At 31.5% G+C, this 27,570-nt stretch overlaps 2 protein-coding genes and 2 long non-coding RNA genes across 8 annotated transcripts; 3 read left to right on the forward strand and 1 right to left on the reverse strand.

The window, feature by feature from the left end:
• The first annotated feature begins 1,085 nt into the window (after positions 1 to 1,085).
• On the forward strand, positions 1,086 to 4,385 carry LOC126849371 (uncharacterized). The gene is made up of 2 exons (XR_007687391.1): positions 1,086 to 1,427; positions 4,021 to 4,385. It is a non-coding gene; the product is annotated as an uncharacterized LOC126849371 (long non-coding RNA).
• A 6,475-nt stretch (positions 4,386 to 10,860) lies between these two features.
• On the forward strand, positions 10,861 to 19,975 carry LOC126849355 (platelet-derived growth factor subunit A-like). 2 transcript variants are annotated; one of them, XM_050591106.1, is made up of 6 exons: positions 10,861 to 11,378; positions 14,132 to 14,237; positions 17,139 to 17,350; positions 17,474 to 17,575; positions 18,175 to 18,359; positions 19,011 to 19,975. In XM_050591106.1, exons 1-6 carry the CDS (start codon positions 11,157 to 11,159, stop codon positions 19,174 to 19,176), a joined length of 993 nt encoding a protein of 330 aa, XP_050447063.1. In that variant the 5' UTR covers positions 10,861 to 11,156; the 3' UTR covers positions 19,177 to 19,975. The 2 variants fall into 2 exon arrangements, with proteins under 2 accessions (XP_050447063.1, XP_050447064.1); XM_050591107.1 differs by having other exon boundaries at positions 10,861 to 11,258.
• On the reverse strand, positions 14,261 to 20,043 carry LOC126849349 (uncharacterized). Of its 2 annotated transcripts, none has more exons than XM_050591095.1 (4): positions 19,914 to 20,043; positions 16,604 to 16,878; positions 15,849 to 16,414; positions 14,261 to 15,396 (listed from the first exon to the last, which is right to left on the reverse strand). In XM_050591095.1, exons 1-4 carry the CDS (start codon positions 19,971 to 19,973, stop codon positions 14,915 to 14,917), a joined length of 1,383 nt encoding a protein of 460 aa, XP_050447052.1. In that variant the 5' UTR covers positions 19,974 to 20,043; the 3' UTR covers positions 14,261 to 14,914. The 2 variants fall into 2 exon arrangements, with proteins under 2 accessions (XP_050447052.1, XP_050447053.1); XM_050591096.1 differs by having other exon boundaries at positions 16,604 to 16,786; positions 19,914 to 20,031.
• Positions 20,044 to 20,856: 813 nt separating this feature from the next.
• Positions 20,857 to 24,481, forward strand: LOC126849372 (uncharacterized). Of its 3 annotated transcripts, none has more exons than XR_007687394.1 (4): positions 20,857 to 20,995; positions 21,472 to 21,635; positions 22,018 to 23,096; positions 23,970 to 24,481. It is a non-coding gene; the product is annotated as an uncharacterized LOC126849372 (long non-coding RNA). The 3 variants fall into 3 exon arrangements; XR_007687393.1 differs by lacking the exon at positions 23,970 to 24,481 and having other exon boundaries at positions 22,018 to 22,392; positions 22,994 to 23,503; XR_007687392.1 differs by lacking the exon at positions 23,970 to 24,481 and having other exon boundaries at positions 22,018 to 23,503.
• Positions 24,482 to 27,570: the final 3,089 nt, after the last annotated feature.

Genomic DNA, 27,570 nt, shown 5'->3' on the forward strand with positions numbered 1-27,570 from the left:
TTAAAATATTTTTAATTGTGTGAGAAATAAATTTATTAATAGTTATAAACACTACAGTATTATTGTATTAATATAACTCTAAATTTTATAAGAATTACTAAAATCCTGCTGTAACAATTATATGATTAGATTGAAAGAAAAGGCAAAAAAAAATTATATATCGCGAGATTTATATGAAAAATATGTGTAACTCCGAGAAAACAAAAGATCAATATTACATCAATATTGCCAATTGCTGCATTAATATATTAACACGCATGTCTCTTAAAAATAGATGATGTATATATATTAATCTCGACAGAGAGGGAGAGGAAGTAACGTGATAAAAATTCTAACGACTGCAAAATGTGGTCATATATACTCTGATAAAATAATCTATGACATTGACAAGTAATCTCAATTAATCGATTTGCGTTTCATATTCTGTGCATGCATTTTATTAAAATGACAGCTTTATTAATAAACATCAATCTGTTTATGATGTTACATCAATGTTGACATCAGAAGTTATCGATAATTCTTTTTTCTAGAAATAAAAGTAATATTTTCCGATAATTAAATTATAATACTGAAATACATAATAAATTCTTAGAAATAATATTTATTTTTTTTGTGAAATATTTTTATTTTTACCTTCTATCAAAATTATATGTTATACATAATAATATATGTTATATTACAAACAAATTTTTGCTAAAACAAACTTAGTTTGTTATAATATTGCAGAAAAAAAATTAATCTATAACAAAGCTGTGTAAAAATCTATTTTGTCAAGCAATAAAGACAATTAATTATTATTAAAAATGCCATCAAACATTATCGAGTATACTCGCGAATAAAATGGATATTGCGTGCGTATAACTTTTGATGTATATAAAAATGTAAAGCATTGGCTGTATATTTTTCATATATTTTTTGTCAATAAGCAGTACCATCCAAACCTGATGAGGTCTGTCACAATTTTCTTACATAGCATCGACGTGCTAAACATTCGCACATATTGATTACGAGAGTTTTCTGAATGATGAAAGAATCGTGGTGAAATCATTAATGTCATCGGGTTATCACTCACTGTTAAGATTTAAACATGGCTTAAACATCGCGCGAGTTGTTAGTGTCCGAGAATGCGCGCATTCTATACGATTGTTGTGTTAATGATCCTCTTTGAGAACCTTGCTAGTAGCTGGTGCTTCTCTATCAAACCCTTAATGGGATTGCAAGATGACACCAATTCAAAATCACAAATTTTAAATTTTCACGAGAATGACAGTACTACGACACCGCAAGTTACTATGGAGAGCAGAATAATATTTATTCCACGAAGAAATAGAGTTTTCTGTCAACCGGGCGAACAAGTCGATCGGCGTGGGAAGTGCAGAATGGTGTGGTGAATTAACAATCTGACAAATAAAAAGCAAATAAGTCACGTGAGTCTTAAATATCACAATGTTACAAATAAATTTTTAATTTGTTTTTATATATACTAAACCGTGCGTTAGTTTAATGAATTTATTATTTTTTAAATTATTTTTCTTCCTTGTTTACTATTTATTCTTAATTATTCTTAACGCTATGCATTAAGAGGGCCTTTAATTCTTTTTTAAACTAAAAATTTTTATTTAAGTAGTTAATAATATTATATTAATATCGTAAAAAAAATTTTATCAAATCATTGAGCTGCATATAATATTCAATAAGTCGTAAATTGACAAAGAAATCATTTCATGTAAAAAAAGCGAGTAAAAACATGAAATAAATTTTTATTTTGTTAATTATTTAGTATAAAAAAAAATAACTTTGAATAATGTCTATACATCGCAAAAAATAATCTATGTTAGTTTTATCAAGTATGATAATCGTGTGCAGATATAGATTCATTGCTATGGGAAAGAAGCTATTGGAAATATCGAGAATATAAAGAATATCAAAATTATATAGATTAAACAATTTTTTACTTATTACATCTCTTTCTAAGTGATTTAATAAATTAATCATCGCGTATCGCGTTTTACGTTTTTTATTCTTTATACGTACATTAATATATATCATTGTTTTTAAAAGCAATTTTCTGGGAAATCCCTCGATAAAACGAGCCGTTAACATCGTATTTTTAGCAAATCGACTTTATGATAGTCAATCGCGCGCGTGATTCGAGAAGCATCTAATAAGTAAAGTTCAAGATTTCATCACGCAGTTCCCGGTATCGCAATCTCGAATCGATGAAAAATTCCGGACAAGCCAGCTGATAAAGCCGCTGGTTGGTGTCTTCGTCGATACTCTGCGTCGTAGATAAAGCAACCTTTTAAGCCGGTTTGAATACAAGGTCGATTTTAATTGGTCCGCTCGTCCGTTTCCGAGTAGTCTGTTTGCATTCGATTCAAGACGATGGTGGCGGCGACAGCGTCGAGTAGAAATCAATCGTCGCCAGTTTCTTAACGTAGTCTCATACACAATCGCAGCTCGGCGGCCTTCTAGCGGAAAATGCGAGGTTCGAGTCAGCTGTTCGAATCGCGGGACGTGTTGAATCTAAATTTCGTATCGCTCACGTTTGAATAACGTACGCTCATCTAATGAAATTTCAAACCGAACGATTCACGTCGTGATTAACAAACCCTGCCAGTGAGTACTGATAATGATTCTGGAGCACATGTTTTCGAAGCACGAACATTAGTACGCCGCGAAGTGTCGCTAATCGCGCTGCGATTGTCGGTGCAATATTTGAAAAAAGCTTCATCAAAACTCATTGTATTCTTCATTAACTCACTAAAATTTTCGTTTATGATTTTTCTGAAAGTTTTGAAACGTAGCAAGATTACGCATAATTGCTTCGCGTAGTGATTTCTCATCGAGTGATTAGTTACGTTTGAATGTTTGAGAAGGTAATTAATAAATTAAGAACAAAATATTTATAGCAACTACGAGTCTGTAATTAATTTCAATAAATTGAAACTGCAATCTCATTGTAGAATTAGTCAGGGAGCAAAATCTAGACGCTTTCAATTATTAATTTCCTGTTGTATATTGCAATCATACGCAACTATGAGGCTTTTATTGGCTGTAGCAATCAGAATAGCATTATTATTTTTCTTCTTATCGATATCGAACGCACGCGCGTCCGATTCGAACGTATCACAAAAGGAATTCATAACTTTCGAGATTACTACCAAAATCGAAGCAGGATCGATCATTAAAGCCCCTATACAATGTCCACCAAACAAGACCAGAATTGGAAATCGCTGTAGAACTGTCTTTTAGGTAAGAGATTTTTCGCTATAAGAGAAGCATTAATATATATTTTGTCATAAGAAAGGAATGCTTATATCAGATAGATATTTATTTATCTATGCCTTTTATTTAATTTTATTGTTAGCCTAATTAATCCTTATGTAATAATTTAACTTGATTGCGAATGTATATATATATATATACAATATATATGTATACATATTATTTTAATTTTTCCTTAAGTCTATCTATACTACATTATTTTTGATCTTATTCTCTTTTTTTTGCCCAAGATATTATGTGCTTATATTATTAATTTTATTAAATTAATTAAATGTTTATTACTATACCATATGTGTTATAAATAAATAATAAATGTTATAAATTTGCATATCAAAATAGTACAAACTTTCTATTCTTCTTTTTGATCTATATTTATTAATAATATTTTTATGGTATATTTGCGTCAAGTATACGTTTGCATTTTCTTGCAGTGTTATGTAAATATATGATTCCGATAAAATACAACATCCCGAAGTTGATTATCTTTGCTAGAAAGTCGCTAGAATCATTGAATATTACAATACCCGTCCGTCAGCGCACACAATTATTATCACGTATTGATTCTTTTATATCCAACAAATTTAAATATGCAACAAATCTTTATTTATAGCGGCCATTCTACTTTCACATCTCACCGTGCATATAATTCTTTTTTCTGATATTACCGCATGCTCTAATAAAAGCTTTAATTGCCTTTTATATTTAAAGTTGGAATCTTGATTTTTGTTACAGAATCTTTATTGAGAGATTAAACACCAATGTTATTCATGAAAGAAGATATTTCCGAAAAGAAAATAGAGATGAGGATCATATATATTTTAAAGGTTAACAACAATGGAAAAATCTACATGGAAGATCTACATTAGAAATATCTAATTAATTAACAACGCACAAAGTGCTACAAATTGAATCATCAATTATAAATTTTCCCACGAAATAATCAAGATATGGAGATGGTGTTAATTAAATTATTTTACTGCTATATATACTTATTGTCAATTATTATAGGAGTAGAATTTTTATATCAAGCATGATTAAAACCAATATGAAAATTATGGAGTATTAAAAAATTATATTTAATATTAAAGAATAAATAAAGAATTAATATTTTATTATCCGTAAAAAAAAAACCAAATTAATTGAATTCACTCCTTTTTCCTCTCAATAAACGATTAAAATCATTAATTAAATATATAACAGAAAGAAGGCATTACTAAAAAAAATATGTTTGTATAATTTTTTATATAAATAATATTGAAATTACATAAGATGCATAATTTATATTTGTATGTCTGTTATATGTATCTATCTACATAGTGACTATCTGTATGTGTCTATCTATCTACAAATGACTATAAGTTAATAATGACGTAAAACGGCTATAAATTAATAGCAATGCATACGCATTACAACACGAAAGCTTTACACTGTTCACACTTTGACATGGTCGATGAAACTCGAAATACTTAACAATGTCATAACTAATAATATTTTCAACGAATTGAATATTGACAATATTAGGGCACTTATATTTCAAGCATGAGTGTTAGTATGACCTCCATATAGTGTCGCTAGTCACCAATGCGAGACTGATGTCATACTTTATTAAAAGCTCTTTATACATATCAAAATGCTTCTATAATTATTCTGAACCTTCTGAAACGTGAAGAAATTACGCTTTACAATATTTTTTTTGTATAATTTCTCATGAAATAACTTCTCACAAAATGATTTATTAATCGATTTATTATTCAAATTTTTGAAAAAGTAATTAGGAAAGAGATGTTCGTGACAATTACAATTATTGAAAATGTAACATGATTGCAAATCAAATTGCCAAGAAGTGAAATCTAGACTTCATTATTGATTATACACGACATATATTGCAGTCATATGCAATCATGAAACTTTTATCACTCGTAACATACGTAATAGCGCTATTTTTCTTCCTGTCAATGGTGAGCACAAGCGCGATCAATTCAAGCACATCACAAGGCAACAAGAATGTTTCATGGATCGATTATAATGGACATCAATACTGATTAATATTACAATGATTAATACATCAACAATGATCTTTTTATGCAAAATTCATTAATATTCATTAAAATTAGAGTGGAAAATTGCACATCGTCAATTAATTCATAGTAAAATCTAAGTAAGAGAGAAATAAAAGCTATTTGAGGGAAAATATCACTCTTTGCGAGTAATACGTATATTGCAAAAGATACATCATTTCTATTATTAGAAGAGATTAAAATTAAGCAAAACTTGATATTATCACGTATCACAAATAAATATTAAAAATAATATCATTTTTATAAATAGTATTACATATTTAATGAAAATAATAAATACTGCAAATTTGTGTATTAAAATTGTATTTATATTATATTCTATTTTTCTAATTTTTCTCTTTTTAATTTGGAAATAATTGAGTTGTTACATTGACGTCAGACATATTCATATTCATATCTAATTGCTTGCGGTATGACGTAAATAATTCTGATGACGTATAACACTTTCAAGTTAATTTTATTTGTGAGAAGCCATTCGAATCATCAAATATTCTTACACTCGTCTGTATTGATGTACATAATTATCACCTTTTATCGATTTCCTCTAATGCTCGTCTAACTTAAATATGCAATAAATTGCTCAACGTTTATTTATAGTGGTTTCCTATTTCCACGTATATTCCATAGTTCTTATTTCCGACATTTCCTAACATCGCATGTGTGTGAAATCCATGTGTATAAAACTATTAATAAATTTAATAATTATATATTGTGTCTAAAATCTATGTGTGTGAAATATTTAAAGCGTGCTTTAAAATCTTTCATAATTGGTAATCACTATTAATCGTGAAAATATGTCCTAATTAAAAAAAAAAAGATTATATATAAAGATTAATAATAATTAATGAAAATTATATATTTATATATTTTTAAAATATTTACTTAAATATATAATAATATATAATATATAAGATCTCTCTATATTGTGACACATAAAATCTCTTGAATTGTCAATTATAATAATAATTAAAAATATTGAAATTTTATCAGCTGATTTATTTTATCCCATATAATAATTTTCACAAATAAAATATATTTTAATTTTAAATAAAAAAACTCATAACTTAATAAAATATTATCAAGTATTAAAAATAATATTTAACATTAAAAAATAATTGTGACTAATATTTCAATGTCCGCAAAATAATTTGGAGATTAAATCTTTCTTGGCCAAAAGATAATCAAAAATATTAATTAAATTAAATTTATATAAATAAAATATAATTTTATATTTAAGTTTACATAATTTTTGAAATAGAAAAAAAACACTAAAGTATATAAAATAAATAATAAACATATAATATATGTATGTGTATACATATGTGCTTTAAATCGTCATATATAGGCCATAGAATGAATAAGACATTTCAAATACATTTATATATATTATATATATTATATATATTTCTTATCGCTTGTATTTCCACTGACTCATGATTTATCTATAATGTATAAATCTCGAATATAAGTGCACAATTATTCTCAATACTTTATCGCGTTGCGGAAGTTTCGAGTAAAAGCTTGTGTGCAAGCAATCATGATATGATTTAAACCGCAAATTAACGGTGACAAAACAGAAAGGAGGCGGAAAACCACACTAATGAGATTTAAGTTGTATATAAATATATGTACTATAGAAATCAGTCGTTATTAGCATTTTGATGCTGTAAGCATATACACATACGTTCCAAAAAAGAAAAATTATTTTAACACTAGTTTATTTAATCCTGTGTGTTCATCGTTAATCCAATTTGCAATTTGAAAGATTGGAGATAGTGCTGGTAATAATGGCACCAACACGTTTGTTTCTACTGTTTCTCATGTCAATAATATTGATATTCGCGTGTGAGGGATGGCCGTTAACAATTCCTAATAGAAATCGAATACAGACGAAATGTCCGCCAGGCTATAGGCCCATTCGTACTGGAGGATGCAGAAAAATTTTGACATTTTAAAAAATTTCGTAACTTATGACGTACTTCTTACACAGAGTAAGTATATATTCCATAATATTTTGTAAATTAGAGAATTTATATGTATATATATATATATATATATATATATATATATATATATATATATTAAAATAAGCAAACTAATAATTAATTATTTTGTTTAATTATAGAACAATGCAACATCACTGTATTGTTTAAAAGAAGATTTAAAATGAATATTCTTCTCTGCATATATATATTTACAGTACTATGTATTTGAAAAAAACCGCTTTAAGAGATATTAAACAATTATCATCTGCTACAAGAAAAATCAGCAATATGCTTTTTTAATTAGTATTAATATTATGTAAATTTTGTGTATAAAGTATTATATTTTAATAAACACACACATAATAATTCTAGAAAAAAAATAACTTTTTGTGGTTAATTTCTTCACATATAAATATATATATAATATATTGTTTCTAACATATTATATTAATGTTTGTAAAAAACATATTTGAATATCTGTTGAGAGTTTTTTCTAATGGCAAATTAATTAATATTTACGTACTTTTTGAAACATTATTTTACATTTTGAAATATTAGTTGTTATATTATATGAGAATTCGAAATTCTGGCTTGTTTGCAAATACCAACATTATATTTTCAATTTTATTAAAGTCCTACTCTTTTACCTTTTGTAGTTTATCTAGCGACTCGACGAAATAGTATAATGATAAAGTAATCAAGTGAGTCTAACTGTCGGTAATATTGTAATTATATAAGCATGCAATGGTAACATAAAGTAGCTGCTAAGGTAAAGCCGATTGTCGGTAACATTATTTCAGTAAAAGCACACAAGTATTTTCGTGCGCAAGCGCGCCAAATTGCGACACACATATATACTTACACATGTACCTTACAAACATTACAAACCTTATTTTGAAAGAATACCGATCCACATATACCTGCTTTTCTATCTTGTTCATATATTAAAGAAAGAAATATTAATACAAAAAATTAAAGGTACATACGTATATCTGATGATGCGCCAACTGCATTTTCCGTGCACTGCGAAAATAGTGCATTATGCAAAGATGACCGGGAACATTTCGTCCAGACACACGGGCACACGAAACCGTTACTTTCAAAATTACGATATTAACGATATTAACAGCGATTATATGCTCGATGCATTGCAATTAACAATGTCCCTCATTATAAAAGACACCCGTAATAAATTATTTTGCGCGAAATCACTTTAAACCTTTACAGTCGCAAAAGAGAACACGGAGCGATGCGAAAACGATCGGTGCGTCGCGACGCGAGTCGTTACTTTGAAAAACAATATGGCGATTCTTGTATAGGCTGTGTTCCAAAATTCACTGCCAGTACTGGAAATCTATATTTCGCGGTGAACGATGTTCGGTACTGGCAGTGAATTTTGGAACACGGCCTATACAAGAAATGGTAGGCGCCTGGCCTATTTTTTTCGATTATTATTAATGTATAATAACGATTTATACGCGATATTTGACACATGATGAATGCACGACAGTACGGAAGACACTCGCGATAATCGTTCGCGTCACAGATTCACTTTTACGCAATAATAACTGCGAGAAATACGGAGCGATTTGAAGCGCGACTTGACTCTACACTTGACGCCACGCGTTTCACGATCGCCCGCGATCGCGATCGACAGCAATTGAAATAGGAGCGAACTTCAAACGGTTCAACGTAAGAATACAGTTGAAAATATTTAAGTAAATATTGCAAACGGTCTAAACAGTGAATTAATCGCAATAATTCAGATAATCTCGAGAATTTTTCAAAGGGAATTAACGAAATATATATTGTAAAAAAACAGCCGGCTTTTGATAATAATAATAGATAGTTATTCAAAAAGAAAATTATTACGATATACATATACGTATATTATAAGCCTGTGAAATATTAATTTAACAATATATAATACAAATATATATAAACAATATATAAATATAAATAATAATATATAAATAAAAATATGATTACCAGCGCTACCTGTACGAAAGTAAATAGATTATTTAGTCAAATTTTATCGTTTGGTAAGTAAATCATCTTTGATTATCATCTTGATTATCTTACGAGCATACACCTGCAAAAACAAACCTAGTAAATACCATTTGTTGCAGCAATATAACATGGAAATAACAAATAATATAACACAAGTTATTTGTATGTTATATAACTGCAATATATCATGAGTATAACAAATGAAAGATTTTACATTTTGTTATTACATCGAACATAACTGCAATGTAACATTGTTATATTTATGATATATAACATTTTTCATATACATTACAGAGTTGTTATATAACATGATTATTTTAAAAATATGAAATATTACAAAATAGTTTAAAAAATGTTTTAATATTTTTTCTTATTGACTTTATACTGTAATATATATATATAATATAAAAAAAATAAAAATTTATTTTTTGCTATACACATTGTTTATTATATATTTTAATGAATATATTTTTCACATATATTATATAATATATTTCTATTTTTCTTAGATGTACAATAAAATACTGATTCATAACCTCGCTCACATTAATTCTCTCTCTCTCTCTCTCTCTCTCTCTCTCTCTCTCTCTCCTCTTTTTCTGATTTTATATTGCAGAGAATTATTATATCATGTAAATTATTTTGCAAATTTCTACCCCACTTGTACTTTATGTAAGTGACTGCATCATTGGACAATTGAGATTTTCCGCACATTACCTTGAGGTGTAATGTTATGAAAACTAACTCTCAGATTAAATCAATTCTATATGCAAATTTAAACGCCTACTTGTATGTTCCTTCACACACACACACACACATACCCACAAATTGCTATCCCAGTTTAAAAAAAAATTATGTTTATTGCATTACATTATTTTACATCATAGTGTAATAGTAAATTATAACTATTATTTATAAGTGTGGATACTTTGAAATTTCTTTTGTAATACCTACTAATCTCTATTAAATATAAGATATTATTAATACAAAAAAGAAACTCACATGTATGTATATGTATGTACACTCTGACAAGATTGATATGAGAAAAGACACGTTCTGCGGTAAATATACAGAGTGCCCAAAAAAAACTTGTATGGAATGTATCGTTACATTATTCTTTTAAGAACTCTAATAATACAATGTAAAGAATTAGATTTAAAGAATACATATAAAAAAGAAATATGTACGATAAACGTACGTGTGACATCAAAATATAGTAAACGAATAATAGACTAGTAGAATCAACTTTTTATTATTTCATCGCCCGTCTTTTCGGATCGTACAAATTCGCAGGATAGGATTTTCCGGGGATTATGCAAGAGATGCTACATCGCGTATTTTCATGCAATTTCGTGGTGATACACGTTTCCGATCGAGAAACGAACGCCGCGTTACGCGAAAAAGTCACGCCGCTTATCTCCGCTGCGATTCGTGCGCTCACAATGCGCGTCGCTCGCTTGCACGCGTGTGCGTGAGTCAAGAAATACGCGCGAGCATGTTTCGTCTCATCAGTCGATCGCGGCGCGAGCACTTGGAACGCACAGGTGTGTCTCAGGACAAGTGGTTATCGCGCAAAGAAGACTCGGAAGACTCAGTGCAAAGATACAAAAAGCCGACTCGTAGATCAGTCACGAAGAGAATCGTATAATTGCGGATAATGATCGAATAATAATAATCGTCGACGTAATCTCTATATCATTATATCACCGATATTGACGCGAATCTTTGTGTGCTGCTTGTATAAAGAGAGTGTATAGAGATAGATAAAAATCTCCACGGAATTAGACGACAGAAAATGCAATTGCATTTCGACGCATCGTTTGACAATCAGCTGTTTTATTTCGGCGCGAGAATATTCATTCTCGCGATCGTTTGCGGCGGATTCGTCGTGGGACAGGTTAGCACTCAGTATCATGGCAATCCCGATCATATAATCTTTCCCGGGCCAATCGGCTCGAGATCGAGGGCCCTTGATAATGAACCCGTGGAGGGTTCCGCGGATGACAGCGATACGCTGGTAAATTGGTACACATTGATTCTTGTTGTGTCGCATTAAATTAATTCGAGTTATTCAAAATATAAATTAAATTAAATTTATCAGATTAGATTTAATTCATCAGATATCATTTTCTATTTACTTTTGAATCAAACGTGACCGAAAAGTAAAAATCGCAGACGAATAATTATTCTTTAATATAAAAAAAAAAAAACATAATAATTTAATTGAAAAAAATGGGAAATCTCTATCTCCCCATTCATATGTTACATAGTTGTGTGTAAAGTTGTAAAAAAAAATTAAAGATTGAAACATAAGGCAATTGAATTAAAATAACATACGGTGCGCGTCGCAACACCTTCGATTCCAAGATTCCGCAGAGACCGAAATGACGTCGAAGGCCGAATTTGCTAATGTCGAGGATATTCTCTAGTGAAATAATATCGCAACGCGCTCAATCGACTCGCTTGTGAGTCGCGGCACGACATTCGCAGCTCGTCGTAAAGCCGATACATCATCTCACCTTGTATGCAATTGTGCAAATACTTGATCGATTAGCTCGTTATCGCTATCGGTAACTCTATCACTATTTTGTACACGATACGCGGATTGCTAAAGTGAAGAACAAAAATAAAAGATAATAAATAATCTAGTTGAGAGAGAGAGAGAGAGAAAAAGAGAGAAAAAATCTAGGCGTGTAAAAATACAGCACTTATGATAATGAGTTCGTGCAACTGAAAAAATAACTGAATAAGCAACTTGCTTAGAAGAAAAATTCTTACAATAGTATAATTATTAGTTTGTATAGTTATCTTGGAGGCCGGCTAAACGTTATTCCCGATAATGATAATTATAACATGATAATTATAATATCATCGCGGCTGAGTCAGTAGTGAAATCAAGAATGCTCAATAAAACATAACGGCGCCTAAGCGTTAAGTGTAAGGCCTTGCTTCTTGGCAAGGTCGCAAACAGCGCTATCCCAAGAGGAAAGGAGAGGACTGTTCGTGGTCGTTATCGTAAAGTCGTTCATTTGAGGTTTCATTTCAAGGTTATCGATACCTGTGAGTTTGGTATCTCATGTGGAATATCGAAGGCCGATAAACACTCAGAGAACGGATTCAAAATTTCTCGCAATTTCTTGCATCAAAAGGATTATCATTCCTAGAAAGTATAATGCCATCGATCGCGCAATATTTCTCGATTATGCAAATCGTAGAACGCAATCTGTTGCTTTCAAATCTTTTAAGACTGTCCGCCACTCTGTCGTGCCACTTGAAAAAATATCTGTTTCAAAATAAAAAAGAAGCTATAGTATTTTCATTATTATATGTTGCATGAAAACACAGATAGTTATTTTCTGCAATTATTTCCTGCAGATAATGTTTTATAAGATTTGTATTAAATTTTGAAGCGCATTCCTTGACAAATTTGCAATTTTTTTTTAATTTAAATTCCAGCCAATCGACAATTATGTATTTTATGATTGGATTAAGCTCTGTCTTTTTTAAATCAGTACACACAATGTTTTAAAACGCGTGAAGTATTTGCTTTAATAATAGATTAATATAAGACATGCGAATATGCTCAACTTTTTTTCGCTATGTAGTATAACAGCGATCCGACCAGTTTGAGAACCTGTTTGAATCATATATCGAAAGCTAAGATTTCGCACCTATTCAAAGCAATGGCTATCAATGACTAATAGCATAGCTATGCAATGTCCCAAACTTACTATACTTTCTTTTATCCGTAGATATTTATCAATGTGGAATATGTCAATTTAATATAAACATCGAAAATCCAGTAATTTTTTTATAGGATAATTGAAACTAAAGAATCATTTGATAGAGTTAATAAAATTTCTTGTAGAATATGCCACATATTATAAAATTCTATATTTTTCATTTTTACACGATGTCCTTCTTTATTATAATTCATTATAAAAAATTTAAGATTATTCTATATTATAATTACTTTTAAAGTAACAAAAACACATATACATATATATTAAAATTTACTTCAATTTAAATGCAAAAATGAAATAGCTAAAGAGAATAAATCGATTTCTTTCAAAAAAAATAGAATTTTTAATATATAGATCATTGACCGGTATTTTTATACTTGGCCAAGATAATTTTCTCTTTAGTCACACAGTATCCGCAATTGAACAGAATGATTCACAATTTGCGGGAATATCCCGATCGAAGGATTTAATTTTATGTTTATCTTTGAATTAATATTTATCGTTTCTCTGTTTCTCTTTGATCTTGAATATTAATCATCGCGCGCAGAATCGATATAAACTTGAGAAATTTTCATTTTAAATTTATCTTTTCTTACGCAATTAAATTTTCCAGGATAACTGATGCAGGAAAAACACATTAATGCTAGTCGCGAATTAATAAAAGATCTAATAATCATCATGTCCTAAAAAATTTAATAAATATATATATAATTGTGTATTTTTGATGTTGCTAGTAAAATACTAAATATTAAATTTTATAGGACAGATAATATAGAAGACTCTCGATTACAAATTAATAAAATAACTTCTAATAAATTTTTATCTTTGATCTGAAAATAAATACTAGAAAATCATAAGTTTTTGTCATTAGTCATATATCGGTAATCATGCTTATGATTCTTTCATCGTTATCGGATTTTGATTAGATTATTGCTGACTAAGATATTATAGAGAATAACACATTTATATACAACACATATACACGCGCGCGAACGTAACTTATCTTATAAAAAAATCTTGTTTTCAGATACCACTCGATTTAGCCATTAAATTAAATTCCATAGAGTCATCGGATGAGTTTTTGCAGCTACTTCGAGGCGTTCCAGAGGATGAAAAGAAATCTACATTAAGCAGTAAGTTCAATTCACTATCAATTCATTTTTCATGTATCAATGATATATAATAATTTTGAAAAAGTGATCGTATTGTAAAAGTATAAAACAAATTGGGATCTATTTATTGCAAATTCTATTTTATTGAATGAAAGAGCATAAATATTAAAATCTATTGTCTCAACTTATTATTGTTACAAAAATTAAAAAATATATTGTCATGCAATCTTTTAAAAGTTCGAAAATATATTGATATCATCAATTATGTGCGTTTCTCAATATCGCATAGTCATGTGCGCAATTTAATGTAATCATTATAAAAAAAATAATCGTTTATCGAGATGCAAATAAAGACACTACGATCATGATAAAATCAATATTTTCCTAACAATAAGCAGAAATATAAATTAAGTTGCGGCGGTATGTCTTAATTGCTATACTGTTTACACAACGCGTAGTTATCAAATGTATACTAAGATCATCCTGTAAATTCACCTAGATGATATGCGCTCTTATACTTTCGATGCAATGCTATTTGAAAAATATATGTTACAAGCTCTTTCGATTAACGCAGGATATAGTCTTTTATTATAATGAATACAAATTCGCCAAAGCGTGTCCGACCGATTAATCCGTTTCATTAATACTATAGTTACAAATACAAACACCATTCAATTGCACAAATTTATGTACAAGGTTCATTCTGCGTCTGCTATTTCTTGTTTAACAGGTTCATATTGTTTAACTTCTGTATAAACGATCATGTGAATCTGATACATGATATTAAAACGTGATTTTTTATTTGGGTAGTCCAAAATCAATTTATTTTTCTCGTAACGCGCGCAAGATTGTGTGTTGAATTTCTCTTGCATCTCAGTTTTGAAAATTTTCAGAAATTCTTCGCGATCTTTTGAAAAATTTAAGGGTTGCAAATAACCTTTAAAATAATTTTGGTCCGGTATTAATTTTCTATTTTGCATCACCTCTTCTAAACTTGGCAATTTATTTTTTTGTATTTTATTTAAATGACTAGCGGAAAGAATATTTTTTTGCATGCATTTTTTGACAATTTTCGAAGATTTATTATCGATTAAAAGTGAATATGCAATCTGTAATTTGCATTTTTTATCCCAATTCTTCCTTTTCCAATCTTTTGTCCAATGATATAAAAATAGAGAATCTGAAATTTAGTTAATATAATATTTTATTTTAATATAGTTTTATTTTATTTTTATATAGTTTAGTGTATTTTAATCATATAAATTTGCTTTAATCAATATCTGTCTAGTATTTAAATAAATATTAGATAATATTTACTAGATAAAATATTGTCTATAAAAATCTATAAAAATAATTTTTATGAATCTACATACAATTTATTTTTTTATAATTTAATTTATAATATTTTATAAATATAAAGCTTTTTTGTAAAAATATTTTAATTTTAAATATACTTTAATTAGTTGTCATATAATTATTATTGTCTTATTATTGTCTTATATTTGATTTTTTAATATAATAAAACATTATCTCAAAACATTTCAATTATTTTTTTTTTTTTAATTGATTTCTAATGCTACCTTTTCGAATATTTATACTATATGTATTCAACCTTTCGAATATCTATATTACCTTCTGGTATATTTATTTGTAAAAATTTTACTGTTCCATTTGCCTCCAGGTACTTAATCGTACTAGCTTCAACAATAACAGGTCCATCTCCTTGACCACACTCTCTGTTGATGGCTCTGATGGTTGGTGCCATTTCCTCTTTCAATTCTGTCCTATTAATGTTCTGTATCTTCTCGATGATAGTCTGACACGTAATCTCGGGCTCGAAAAGATTACAGAAATCGTTCTTGTTAAGATTATCACTTTCATCATCCATGTTAGCGATTGCATTTTCAGTAATTTCATTTTTATTCGCTTTAATATTTGTATTCACGTCAACATTGACATTCGCATCATTACAAGCTGTCATTATTTCCAATTCATACGTATGCTTTCCAATATTACAGTCATTCTTATGTACGGAAATTGCATTGTTTCCATTACTTTCCTGATTAGAATCTATTGCGTTTTCATGGTTCGTTGACATTTCAGTCTCGTGTGAGCAGCGAGTTAATTCTTTATGAGAACAATAACTTGTGTGGGTTTCACACTTATTGCTAGCGTTTTGATCTAAAGATTCTCTCAACCTACGCGAAAAAAAAATTGTCGTCAAATCATCTTTATCTAATATAAAATGTTAAGTTTTTAAATGAATTAAGAACTAAATATATATATATATATATATATATATAGGTTGAATATATTAATTTTTGTAAATATATTAATTTTTAGAAAAAGCTATGAGAATGCGCAATTTATCATTTTAATATTCTCACCGATTCGATTGTTTCTCCAAAGTGGCGATATTCAAAGTTGGCTTAATGTCGTCAAATGTATGAAAGCATTTTATTCGATAGGACGTAATAAAAGCAGCTACATCTTTTTTCCCTGTAATTTTTTTTCCAAACCACTCGAGCACCACATTTTTTGCAAGATGATTCTTTAAACCGGGAATCATTCTATCGGCCAACATGAAATAATGATTTGCGACTGAGATCGCTTGGGCACATTCATCGGTCATCTTTGCGCTCGAAAAAGATAACGTGAACACCTACAGAAAACTTAATATCGCCTAATTTTGCTTATATCGTTCAAGGAACTGCTTATTTTAACACGATGTTACTTATTATACCGTTGTTAGACTAGATACTGTTTTGTTGACATTACCCTATCCAAAGTTTCATAATAACACGAAATGTTTACATACACAAAAAAATCTAACGTTACCTATTTGAAAATTACTATTCATAACATCTCTAAGATTGAAATTTTTTTCAGCTAGATTTGATAGAATACAAACGAAAATTTCAGGTAGATTTGGCGGAGGCGTGGAACGATCGAACGCAGAGAGAGCGACACCGGCCAAATGTATGCCCGAATTGCAACCCGTTTCTCTAAAACTGGACGACGATCCTTCAACGATTATCTTCCCACCCTGCACACGAATCAAAAGATGCGGCGGTTGTTGCGGTAGTTCCTTGCTCTCGTGCCAGCCAACAGCCATGGAGATCCGAAACTTCGAGGTAATCGATCGTCATGGAATTTAAAAATGCGAAAGAGAACGCGCCTATTATTATAAGCAGACAACTCGAGAGAAAGCAATAATTGTTGAACATTTTTTATTTGTTTGTCTCTGTCGTCTTTAGGTGGTCGTGGCGTCACTGGATGAAATGAGTTACGCAGGTCGGCGAATTGTGCCGTTGGAGGAGCACACTAAATGCAAGTGTGACTGCAGAATCAAAGAGGAGGTAATTTGATGACAACCGATAATTGGCGGATAATCGGCGCCTTCCTGCTTAACTGGGCCGCGCGGTTTGCAAGTTTCGCACCTCACACATCGTATTTCATTGTAGTGTTTTTCATGTGACATACGTACGTGAGAGCGATTTACGTCATCTAGTCGACTGAAAAGAATACAAATTCCTCTCGTGTTTCAAGTATCCCAACAATGCATGAAAATACATTAAAAACAGAAGTAATAGGCGATCTGAAAGCGTGAATCATTTTTTACACGTGCATCTTCATCTCGTTTGTCCTTTAAATGCAAGATTCATTATGAGATATAAAAAATTTCAGTTTAAGAAGTGTATATTTTTAACAAATTAATATTATGCTTTGAGGCATTTATGACGCGCGTAATGTACAATGCGATATTTAAACCAAAATAAGCTTCGACAATTTCTCAATTTCGTTGATTACGTATTACAATTGACGCTTCCTTGCAACGTGAGGACGATCGTGAAGTATGTCAATGCGTTGGACAAGCAAAATTTAATCGTATTTAAGCGCGCGCGCAAAGTGTTGACATTCTTTTCGTCGATGATTCATACATCGCTTTTTACCGTAGCATTGCAACGAAAAACAGCATTACGAGCCACACAATTGCAAATGTGTCTGCGACAACGTCGATGAGGCGGAGAAGTGCCGAAAGAATAACGACACAAAGATATGGAACCCGGATCTTTGCATTTGCTCATGCAGAACTATCGAGCCTTGCAGCACCGGATATTACTTCAACTACAACACGTGCAGGTGTGAACGGATAGAATAGAGGGATCTTCTAGAGGAATAAGGCGGTTTCCTCTTTTCACTGCACTCTACTATTGTGTCATGACTTGTAAACCATGCGAACGCACCGATCTATTCGCCGAAGTATTCTCGACTTATTTCGGCCATCCATTTGGTTCTGCACGAAATTTTTGCAAGTCTCATGCCTTATCCATGAATCTATATCATGCATCCTATGTTTGTACTTTCCTTTTGCACGGGGTCCTTTTCGCACGCGAGTTAAATTATTTTCGATTTCTCTTTCTCTCTTTATGCTATTTGAAATTTTTTCTTCAAGCGAAATAAAAACTCGCTTCTATTTATAAGAATGTGTCGTTTCCTCGCATCCTAATTACTAAAATGATGTTATATCTCATGATATATATACGTAACTAGCATGTAACTTAACTAACATGTAATTAAGGTGGAATGTTTTGTACTTTACTAACACAATGACTGCCACTTTAAAGAAACTTTTGAAAAATAATGACGCAAAATGACAATAAATTGAAAAACTGAAATTAAATATATGTAAATGGCAACTTACACTATCCTTTCGGTTCATGCACAGTTTGATCGCAAAATTACGGTATTTATCCTGCAATTATTCGCAACGTAACTGTAAATATGTTCCAGATGTGGACCTATAATGTTGTCTAGACCAGTAAACAGATTTGTATCCACGAAAGGTTCAAATTACAATTTCTCTAACCGTCGGCCCGAAAATGTGCCGCCTGTGATATACCCATTGGACCCATTGGATCCCAGAAGAAAACACAAGGAAGATCCAGAATACAAGTGACAAAGAATTGAGACAGACGTACGGATTACAAGACTGCTAAGACATATCCACAGTCACTTTGTTATTCTTTTTGTTATTCTTACACAGACAAGACTTGTCATTAATTCGATGCCTAGGAACTGGAAGAGCAAATTATTTTATTCGTCCTTTCATTAGATTGTAATTTCATCGTGATGAAAAATATATTACAGAATTTATAAACATTCAGTATTGGTGCGTTCGCAATGCATAAAGTAATATAATAATAGACATTGCCAAGTTTGCGATCTAATAGTATAAGAAATATTACATTTTGTGATTATATTTCCATGGCACGGTAGAGTGATACAGACTTTCCTAGTTCCAAGGTTAAGCTATTATGTATTTACTGTTGGATAAGATCAAGAATATATTGTGATATAATAAGAAAAGAAATGTCCATAAAAATATAATCTTCAATGTTATTTATATCATAAACTTATTGTTCTTATATTTATTATTATAATGATAAAATAAGAAATAATTATTATTTACTATACTTATTGCACATGATATACACATGACAATAAATTTATGATATCATACACAAGACTTTTGCTTACATATATATTTGTTAATAAATAGTTATATCTAAGTCATTATAACATAAAATTCTTAGTATTAAGGCTTCTCACTGCTGTTTTGAATTGTCAAAGCAAAAACTATATATGTACTCTTCTTGTTAAATATAAATTTAGGTTTTAAGAGTGATGACATACCAGAAACTGCAGTGAGGGAGTATATCTTGAACACAAGCAATATGAGATAAATACAACCATTATACCAGTTATTGTTTCTCTTTAGTGGATGTATGTTCTACATCTGCTACAATCTGATTCATTTCTTTCTCACGTTTTTCAATCTTTTGTACATATGTGACAACATTCTTATTAATCCGTAACATCTCGCTGTAAGTCGCACTCATAGATTCAATAGATTTGGCTATGTGACCTAAACAAAAAAATATCACATTTTAACACATAACAAAATATTACTTATTAAAACATGTAGTCTCAAGTTTTTTGATCATAAGAAAAAGTTTTTAATCTATAAAAATTTTCTAAAAAGAGCTAGTTTTTTTTCTATAGCTCATCTTCATCCAGTGCCTTTATTTTATTCTCATTATTCTTTCTTTCTACATCAAACTGTGTCATAAAAACCTCGTAAGGAAATGTTTACAGTTTCAATAAATCCTTACCAATAGAAGACGCAATATCTGCAATTATCATTTCCTTCGTTAACTTGGATCGTTTTCTCTGCTGTTCTATTATATCATTATCAGACATGCTGCTTTCTTGTACGGATACTGCATACTAATCAATCAGCGACATTCTCAGAAAATTTGTATGTAAATATGTATAAAAGGTATATCACTTGATATTCATAGTCTCTTGGTCGCAAAAAGGCGCGAAAACGATCATCACTGCTCAGCCATATTGTACGCAATTGGTCAAGTATATTTGTGTAAAGATCAATTTTGATTTGAGTCAACAACAATGATTTACAATCTTAAAATAATAAAAATTAATATAATCAATTATTTTTACAAGATTATTTACAAAGGAATAGATTTATTCAACTAAAAAGGAGAAAGTTGCGCTTTTTACATAGTGTTGTCTTTGTTACATAAAAGTCGAAATCTCTAACCTCTCTTTCTCCTTTCTTCTATTCAACACATTCAGACAGGTCACATTCCTTCTCACCTTTCCAATACTGTTTGCATTTGTAAATGCTTTTTTTGTGCAATCAGTCAAATAATATGATAGCAACGGATATTTACCACGCTTTTAGAGATGTAGAGGTAAATACACATTAGTTTTCATTATATGTATAATTTAAGAGATACAAATATGTGTTTATAACCTATAAAAATCTTATATTAATTATTAAATTGCGATCTTTTTATGCAATTAAAGAGGCTTTAATAAGATTTCATCGTATAAATTAGAAAATATGTTCTAGAACACAGACATTGAAGTGAGAAAAAGTTATCTAGCGAGTTCCTGTACTCTTAATCCTATCATCTTTTACAATCACTAGATGGCATATACTACTCAAAACAGTATCATTTATTATAGGCGAAAAAACATTTATTCTTACAATTTTTACGTGTGAAATAATAAACATATAAGATTTAATTATATGACATTTTATTTTGCTATATTAAATATAGATTTAGAAATCATTCTCTTTTTTGTAACGTAATTTTTTAAAATATTTAAGTATCTTTATTATAAATATATATTTATTTTTAACTTTCCTTTTTCTCTCATATAGGTACCTTAACATTTTTACGTCTGAGAGCATCTTTAAAATTTCACGGCAGCCGAAGATCAAGTTGATCGGCATAAGTCGACGAACGATTAATTGGCAATTTTGTAATTAGAGACTTTAAAATTAATCAGTGATGTGCTTGCGGTAATTACAGGCTTGAATTTCAGGTAATTTTACCGCGTATAATTGATTCGTGTTTATGATTTTACGATAAACGTACAAGCGAATCTGATCTTTTTTCATTTACGATTACATCTCCAGCGTACTCACTAATACAGGTGGCGAATAATCTCTTTGAAAAATTTAGTTTAATCATTATTATTTGCGTTAAAAATTCAATTTATCTCACAAGACGCGTTTGTTATTTCGTGCCAGAACGAGTCTTTATTTATTAACTAAAAAAAATGGAAATAATATTTTATTTTAAAATTTATATTAAATTGATATTTTAATATTAAACTTGTCAACTATCTCCCTATTTATTTTGACTTGTATTTTCATCAAACATATGCACTTGATATTATTTATCAACAATGATGTATATAACAGTTTCAGATCGAGTATCGCCGTCGAACAAACTCGAGTGATTTCGAGAGAGTTGACGGTCGAGATTCACCGTGATACCCGCGATTAATCATCAGAGGGCTGCCTGATATACACACTTAAAAGTTGCTGGCGAAAGGGGAGAAACGGTAGCCGACTCGGCCGGTCGTCCAACCGACCTTCCGTACCACGGCGCCATTTTTTTGCGCCATCCGTTATAATTGTCGGGGCCTTGTCACTTTTGCGGGCTTTCGCAGTGAGGTACCTGATGTGTACGTTGCCCCGTGCCGGTTTTCTTGCACCGAGGCGGCTTCGTCAAAGCGACCAGCAGAACATAAAGAGAAGTAGACAATGAGCGGAGGACGAAGGACCAGAAACGAGGTGAACAATGCCGACTGTCGTAGCAATTGCGAAGCTTCCTCTCGTTTTGTTTCGAACGAAACGCCGACGCACAATATAATATTATATCTTTTTATTTTGCTCCCAAGTTTTTAAGAAGATTTAAGGTTTTATCGGGATTAATTATAAATAAGTAATAAATAAAATTGTAATTTAATTTTTCAGTAAACATCAGGAAATATCGATTGTGTTTCTCTATTAAATATCTTCATTTAAAAAATATAGATATATAGATTTTTTATATTTAATAGTGCCAAAAATCTCTTATTGTTAGATATATTAGATCTCTATTTAGTTTATTAATATGTCAATGAGTCCTTTTGGTGTAAAAGGATTTTACTTTATTCTGTATAAATATCAATTTTAATATTTAATTGTAGTTTGACTCTCGCGTTGCAGTTTCAACGATGCTCTCGTCGGTTTCTCGGGGAGCAGGTAACGCTTAAAATTCAAAGACGATCGGCCGGTCAGTGCCGGCAAAAACTCGTGCCTCGCCTGCGTATTTTACGCCACTTTCTTGCGTGTGTACGCACGCGTATAGGTATCTCTCTCTTCTTCTCTGTCTCTTTCTTTCTCTTTTCAGTTCCCGCGGCCTCTGCTCAAGGACTGCTGCCGCCCGCGGATGGCCCCACGAGAAAGCGCCGACGAGAGAAGTCCGAGAGACGCGTATCGTAATACGGTAGCCGGTACGGCGGTGGGTTTAAATCATATTAAAGCACGCCCAGGCATCTCACGGGATCATAAGTCCGGATTACGGACGCGGCCCAGTCTACGCGCGAAATTCCACATACAAAGTAATCTGATCGTCTTACCTCGAAGACGCTTTATAGAAGACGATCTTTAGGAGTCTGCCGCAGTGAAAGGATTGACGCACGCGGTCTTAGTTGTCGCGAAAGTGGCTAAAATGCTACATTTAACACGTAAAACATTTATTTGGGGCACTCATAAAATTATTGCTAAATAATTATTTTTCACATATATCGTACAAATAATAATTTTTATGTATCGTACATATAATTTCATCATATGTTTATGTCATCGCAATCAAAATATATTCAAAATAAAAAAAAGAATGTAAAGCTTAATTTAAAAAGATCTCTGGCATCTTTTCTTATGTGAATTTCAAAAGCTCGGTAGATTTTATGCGAATCGAATATATCAAAAAATAATTGAACTAAATAAGATAATTAGTTAAGAACGCTGTATCAATATACTCCATGCGACAGAAACTTGATTTGAAATCTTAATTAGAGCAACAACAAAATATTCTTATAAAATTCTTATTTGAAAAAAGAAATATTGTAATTAGCAAGTATCTTCCTAAAGCGATACCTGCGTTTGTGCCATTCGCTCGATGAGATCGATGTTTGATGAAAAGAAATATAAGATAAAAAAAATTAGTTATTTGTTTTATATCTTTTAGTATTTTGTGAAAAGATTAATAAAATGTTCCGTGTCTGTGGATTATAATATAGCAAGATAAATTGTTCGGTATAAATATAATGGCAGAAGTGAGGCTTATACCCGGTTCTTTTTCTTTTCATGTATCGCGTAAAAAGTTGCCCTCGCCGAAATTACACCGGTATTGGCTCCTGGTTACCAGCGTACGGAAGCATCGAGCCAATCTATCGACGGAGGGGGGCAAGAGATGAAAGACGAAGCGTAAGAGATAAAGTGGTCTCGTGAAACGTTGTTACGAAAGAACGTGGGCAGCGCCGGTAGAAAATGGCGTGGGCCGTGACTGTCCGAGACCAGGTGAAACGTGTTTGTACAAGATAGGAACTGATAAGCCATCACTGAGGCTCAACGAAAGGGTACGGACATGCTGGTCACTGTAACTTAAAGTCGATCAAGAAAAATAAAATGATGCATAAAAAGATTTGCAATTTGCTTGAAAAAAACTAATCTCCTTTGTCTTATGTTAAATTATGTTGATCTTTTCTGTCGACGTTAGAAAATTATTTTCTTTTGTTTTTAATCTAATTTCAATCTTTATTTTAAGATAATTCCTTAATACGAGTAAAGTTTAAAGTCACGAAAATTCAACGGACAGTTAATGATTCCTTTGTATAACCAGATTTTCTCTAATAAATAAAATGTTAAGTTTTTCTGCTTGTCAATTTATTTGATCACGATTTTATCTCATCCATATATGCTCAAGCTTATTCAGAAACTATTCATAGATGATGATTATACAACAGGAGATTCCGATACATATGTCGGGACAGATCGTGACCTCTTAAAATTTGTTTCGAGCGAAATAAATCATGATGAGAGTAATCTCTATTATATCGCGCGTCAAAAGCATGCATTGATATTTTTTTTTCTATATTATATCCAATGTATTTGATATTACTAATAATGTGATTTGTAAAAAATTGAAAAAGATATTTAAGATGATTCCATAGGTAAATAAAATCAAAACTTGTGCTAGTAAATTGTATAGCGAGAAAAAAATCACATGGCACATAATGGACTCGCCAAGATGAGTTGAGAAGGAACAAGAGATGAAGAATGAGAGACACAAATGGATACAGTAGCGCAACAAGAGCAAATCAATGGTTTAGGTCGGGATTCGAAGCGGATTACTGTTGGAATAATAATAACGACTGAGACGCTGTGCGTACTCGCGACACGCACGCGTGTGTGTCGAGGATGATCGCGCGTGATGACTTCTGAGCTACGCGGTCCACTTTTCTTCGGTACAGACGCACGAGAAAGTCAAGAAAGAAGTTCCTTTTACAACAGAAACACGCGAAAATCTTAATAATTAAAATAGAAATAAAAATTTTAAAAATATATAAAAGAACACCACAAAATACTACATATAAAAAGATACTAAAATTATATTTTATAGAAAATAATTTTTATTCTATGGAAATTTTATTTTTCTTTATAAAATTAAATTTAGATGTTATTATATATTGTTATACGGGATTATACGATTTAAAAAGAGAATAGAAAGGAAAGGATCCTCGCTGATTGTGTAAAAATTGGAAAAAGGCGTAAGAGTAGAGGCAGCGAGAGGAGAAATGCCTAAGATGAGAGTACACAGCACAAAGAAACTTGCTGTTTACGAACTACCCGCGTCTTGTATGCACCAGCTGTAAATTATCATGTATCGAACGTAATGTTCGCTTTTACTATTCTCAAGAAAGCGAAATGACTGGTCTTAATTCATATCGTCGCACATAGGAACGAGTATACATAGATACGCTTGAAAATAATACAACAGTTATTTACGCGACTAAACTAAAAATAAATGAGATGCATTTCAAAAACAGGCACTCGTGTTTTACGTCTCTGGATAGATCTTATTCATTTATAATCCAAATTTTGCAAATATAACTTGTAATTAAAGTTTAAATCAAGAATCTTATTGTGTATACAGAACAAAAATTCTTCTTTTGAAAATATCTTTAATTTCAATGTAGAAATCTTGAAATGAGATTTATTGCGTTAAACAAAGGAACTTGTTTAAATAAAGTCATTTTATATAGTTTAATAAAAAAAAATATATTCTTATTATTTAAAAATAATATCCTTGAAAGTTGAAACATGTTGGATAAAAAATAATATATTTTTAAGTCGAAGATTAATAAGACTATAATAGACTATAAGAAGATTATAAATTGTTGTGTATATATAAAACAATGAATGCGTTAAGTTGAATATATAAATTTTGATTTGATACATCTTTTCCCCGTAATTATTATATTGTTTTTTTTTATAATTATAACAACTAAAAATCTCTTTGTGCCTTCTCGGAGCCCTATAGAGAAGACCAGTCGTCTACGTTTTGTTTCTCTTCGTTTTCTACGCGTGCCAGGATGCGGAAAGAACGGAAGAGCGCGCGTGTCAAAGCGTGTGTGTGCGCGCTTTAATCATTGCCGATCACTCCTCCCTTATACGCAATCAGCGAGCGCACCGTCGAGGTTTCTATCGACAAGACTACCGTTTATTACTACTTCGTTACCGCGTCTCTTCCTCTCTCTCTTTTTCCGTCTCTACTATCTCCCTCAACCGGCTTCGGTATTACACGCCGACACCGATGACATTAATGATCCTCGCAGAATTACGAGTGTATGTCCGCGCACACTTGACCGCGCTATTCTATACGGAAAGCTACGAGACGTATTCGTGGGATAAGTGGCCGTTCGCCAAAGAGATCCCTCTTCCTCCCTTTTTGTCCCCCGTCACCGTCGTCTTTCTACAAGTTCCCCGATACAGCTTCATCGAATCTTACTTCACGTGTTGATATATATTCGAACTTTGTGAGAATAAGTGTATGTTTAGGGAGAGTGCGCTCTGTGCTTGAGCGCTCACTTACTCGCTCGCATATCGAATCTCGTTAGATGCAAAACTAGTAATGTGAACGGCACTCCATCGAGGCCTTCCTCGAGTATAGATAGCGAGACAGAGCCTTCTCTCTTGCGATACAAGAAAGTAAAAGTTTCCTCGAGCGTTTCGCGTGTTGAATCACACCTCGTTTCACATGAAACCTTTCCCCTTCTCGTATCTGATAATCATAAACATTTTTTTCGAATATAAGCGCGACAGAGCGACGTGTTTCAGAAGCATAGCTGATTTTAGAAGCAGCACTTTTATCCGTCAACGTTGAATCGATAAATAAAAGTGAGAAAAAGAGCGTCAATAACATTGATGGGTGAGGGGGAGAGGGAATAAGCCTCGAGATGAGAATGATCCAAGAAAGATCGCGAGTTTCGTGGATCTGGATCCGATGGTCGAATTCGATCCTCGTATCTCGCGTCTCGGGACACGCTTCGTTCAAGTGTGCTTCTCCTCTCTCTCTCTCTCTCTCTCTCTCTCTCTCTTTCGAATCTTCTCCTCGTCGATGCGCAATATCTTCTCCTTTCGCTCGTAATTTCTCTTATTCTCTCTCTCTTCCTCTGCCTCCATCTTTCTCTCATACCCGCTCTTCGTCGTTCTCGGCATCTCGTTCACTCGACGGAAAACAAAAGGAGCAACCGGACTTACTTGAAGCGGGGAAGAACGAGGGAGGGAGAGAGAGGAAAAAAGGAACGAATCTCGGGACGAGGAGAAGCGTAGCCGGAGGGATAAAGAGAGAAGCGAGGAATGGGTGGGAAGGAAAAAGGGGGAGAGGGGACGTAGCAAGAGAAAAAGGAGAAGCAGCGCGAG

The sequence above is a fragment of the Cataglyphis hispanica genome, chromosome 4, assembly GCF_021464435.1.
Source record: "Cataglyphis hispanica isolate Lineage 1 chromosome 4, ULB_Chis1_1.0, whole genome shotgun sequence".
NCBI lineage: Eukaryota > Metazoa > Arthropoda > Insecta > Hymenoptera > Formicidae > Cataglyphis > Cataglyphis hispanica.

Coding starts and splice junctions, on each gene's coding strand:
- LOC126849355 (XM_050591106.1), top strand. CDS start 11,157: ATGCAATTGCATTTCGACGCATCGTTTGACAATCAGCTGTTTTATTTC. Junction 11,379..14,131: donor CGGATGACAGCGATACGCTG/GTAAATTGGTAC, acceptor TCTTGTTTTCAG/ATACCACTCGATTTAGCCAT. Junction 17,576..18,174: donor ACTGCAGAATCAAAGAGGAG/GTAATTTGATGA, acceptor TTTTTACCGTAG/CATTGCAACGAAAAACAGCA.
- LOC126849349 (XM_050591095.1), bottom strand. CDS start 19,973: ATGGTTGTATTTATCTCATATTGCTTGTGTTCAAGATATACTCCCTCA. Junction 16,879..19,913: donor CTCCCTCACTGCAGTTTCTG/GTATGTCATCAC, acceptor AGTTTTCTGTAG/GTGTTCACGTTATCTTTTTC. Junction 15,397..15,848: donor ACAAATAAATATACCAGAAG/GTAATATAGATA, acceptor ACTAAATTTCAG/ATTCTCTATTTTTATATCAT.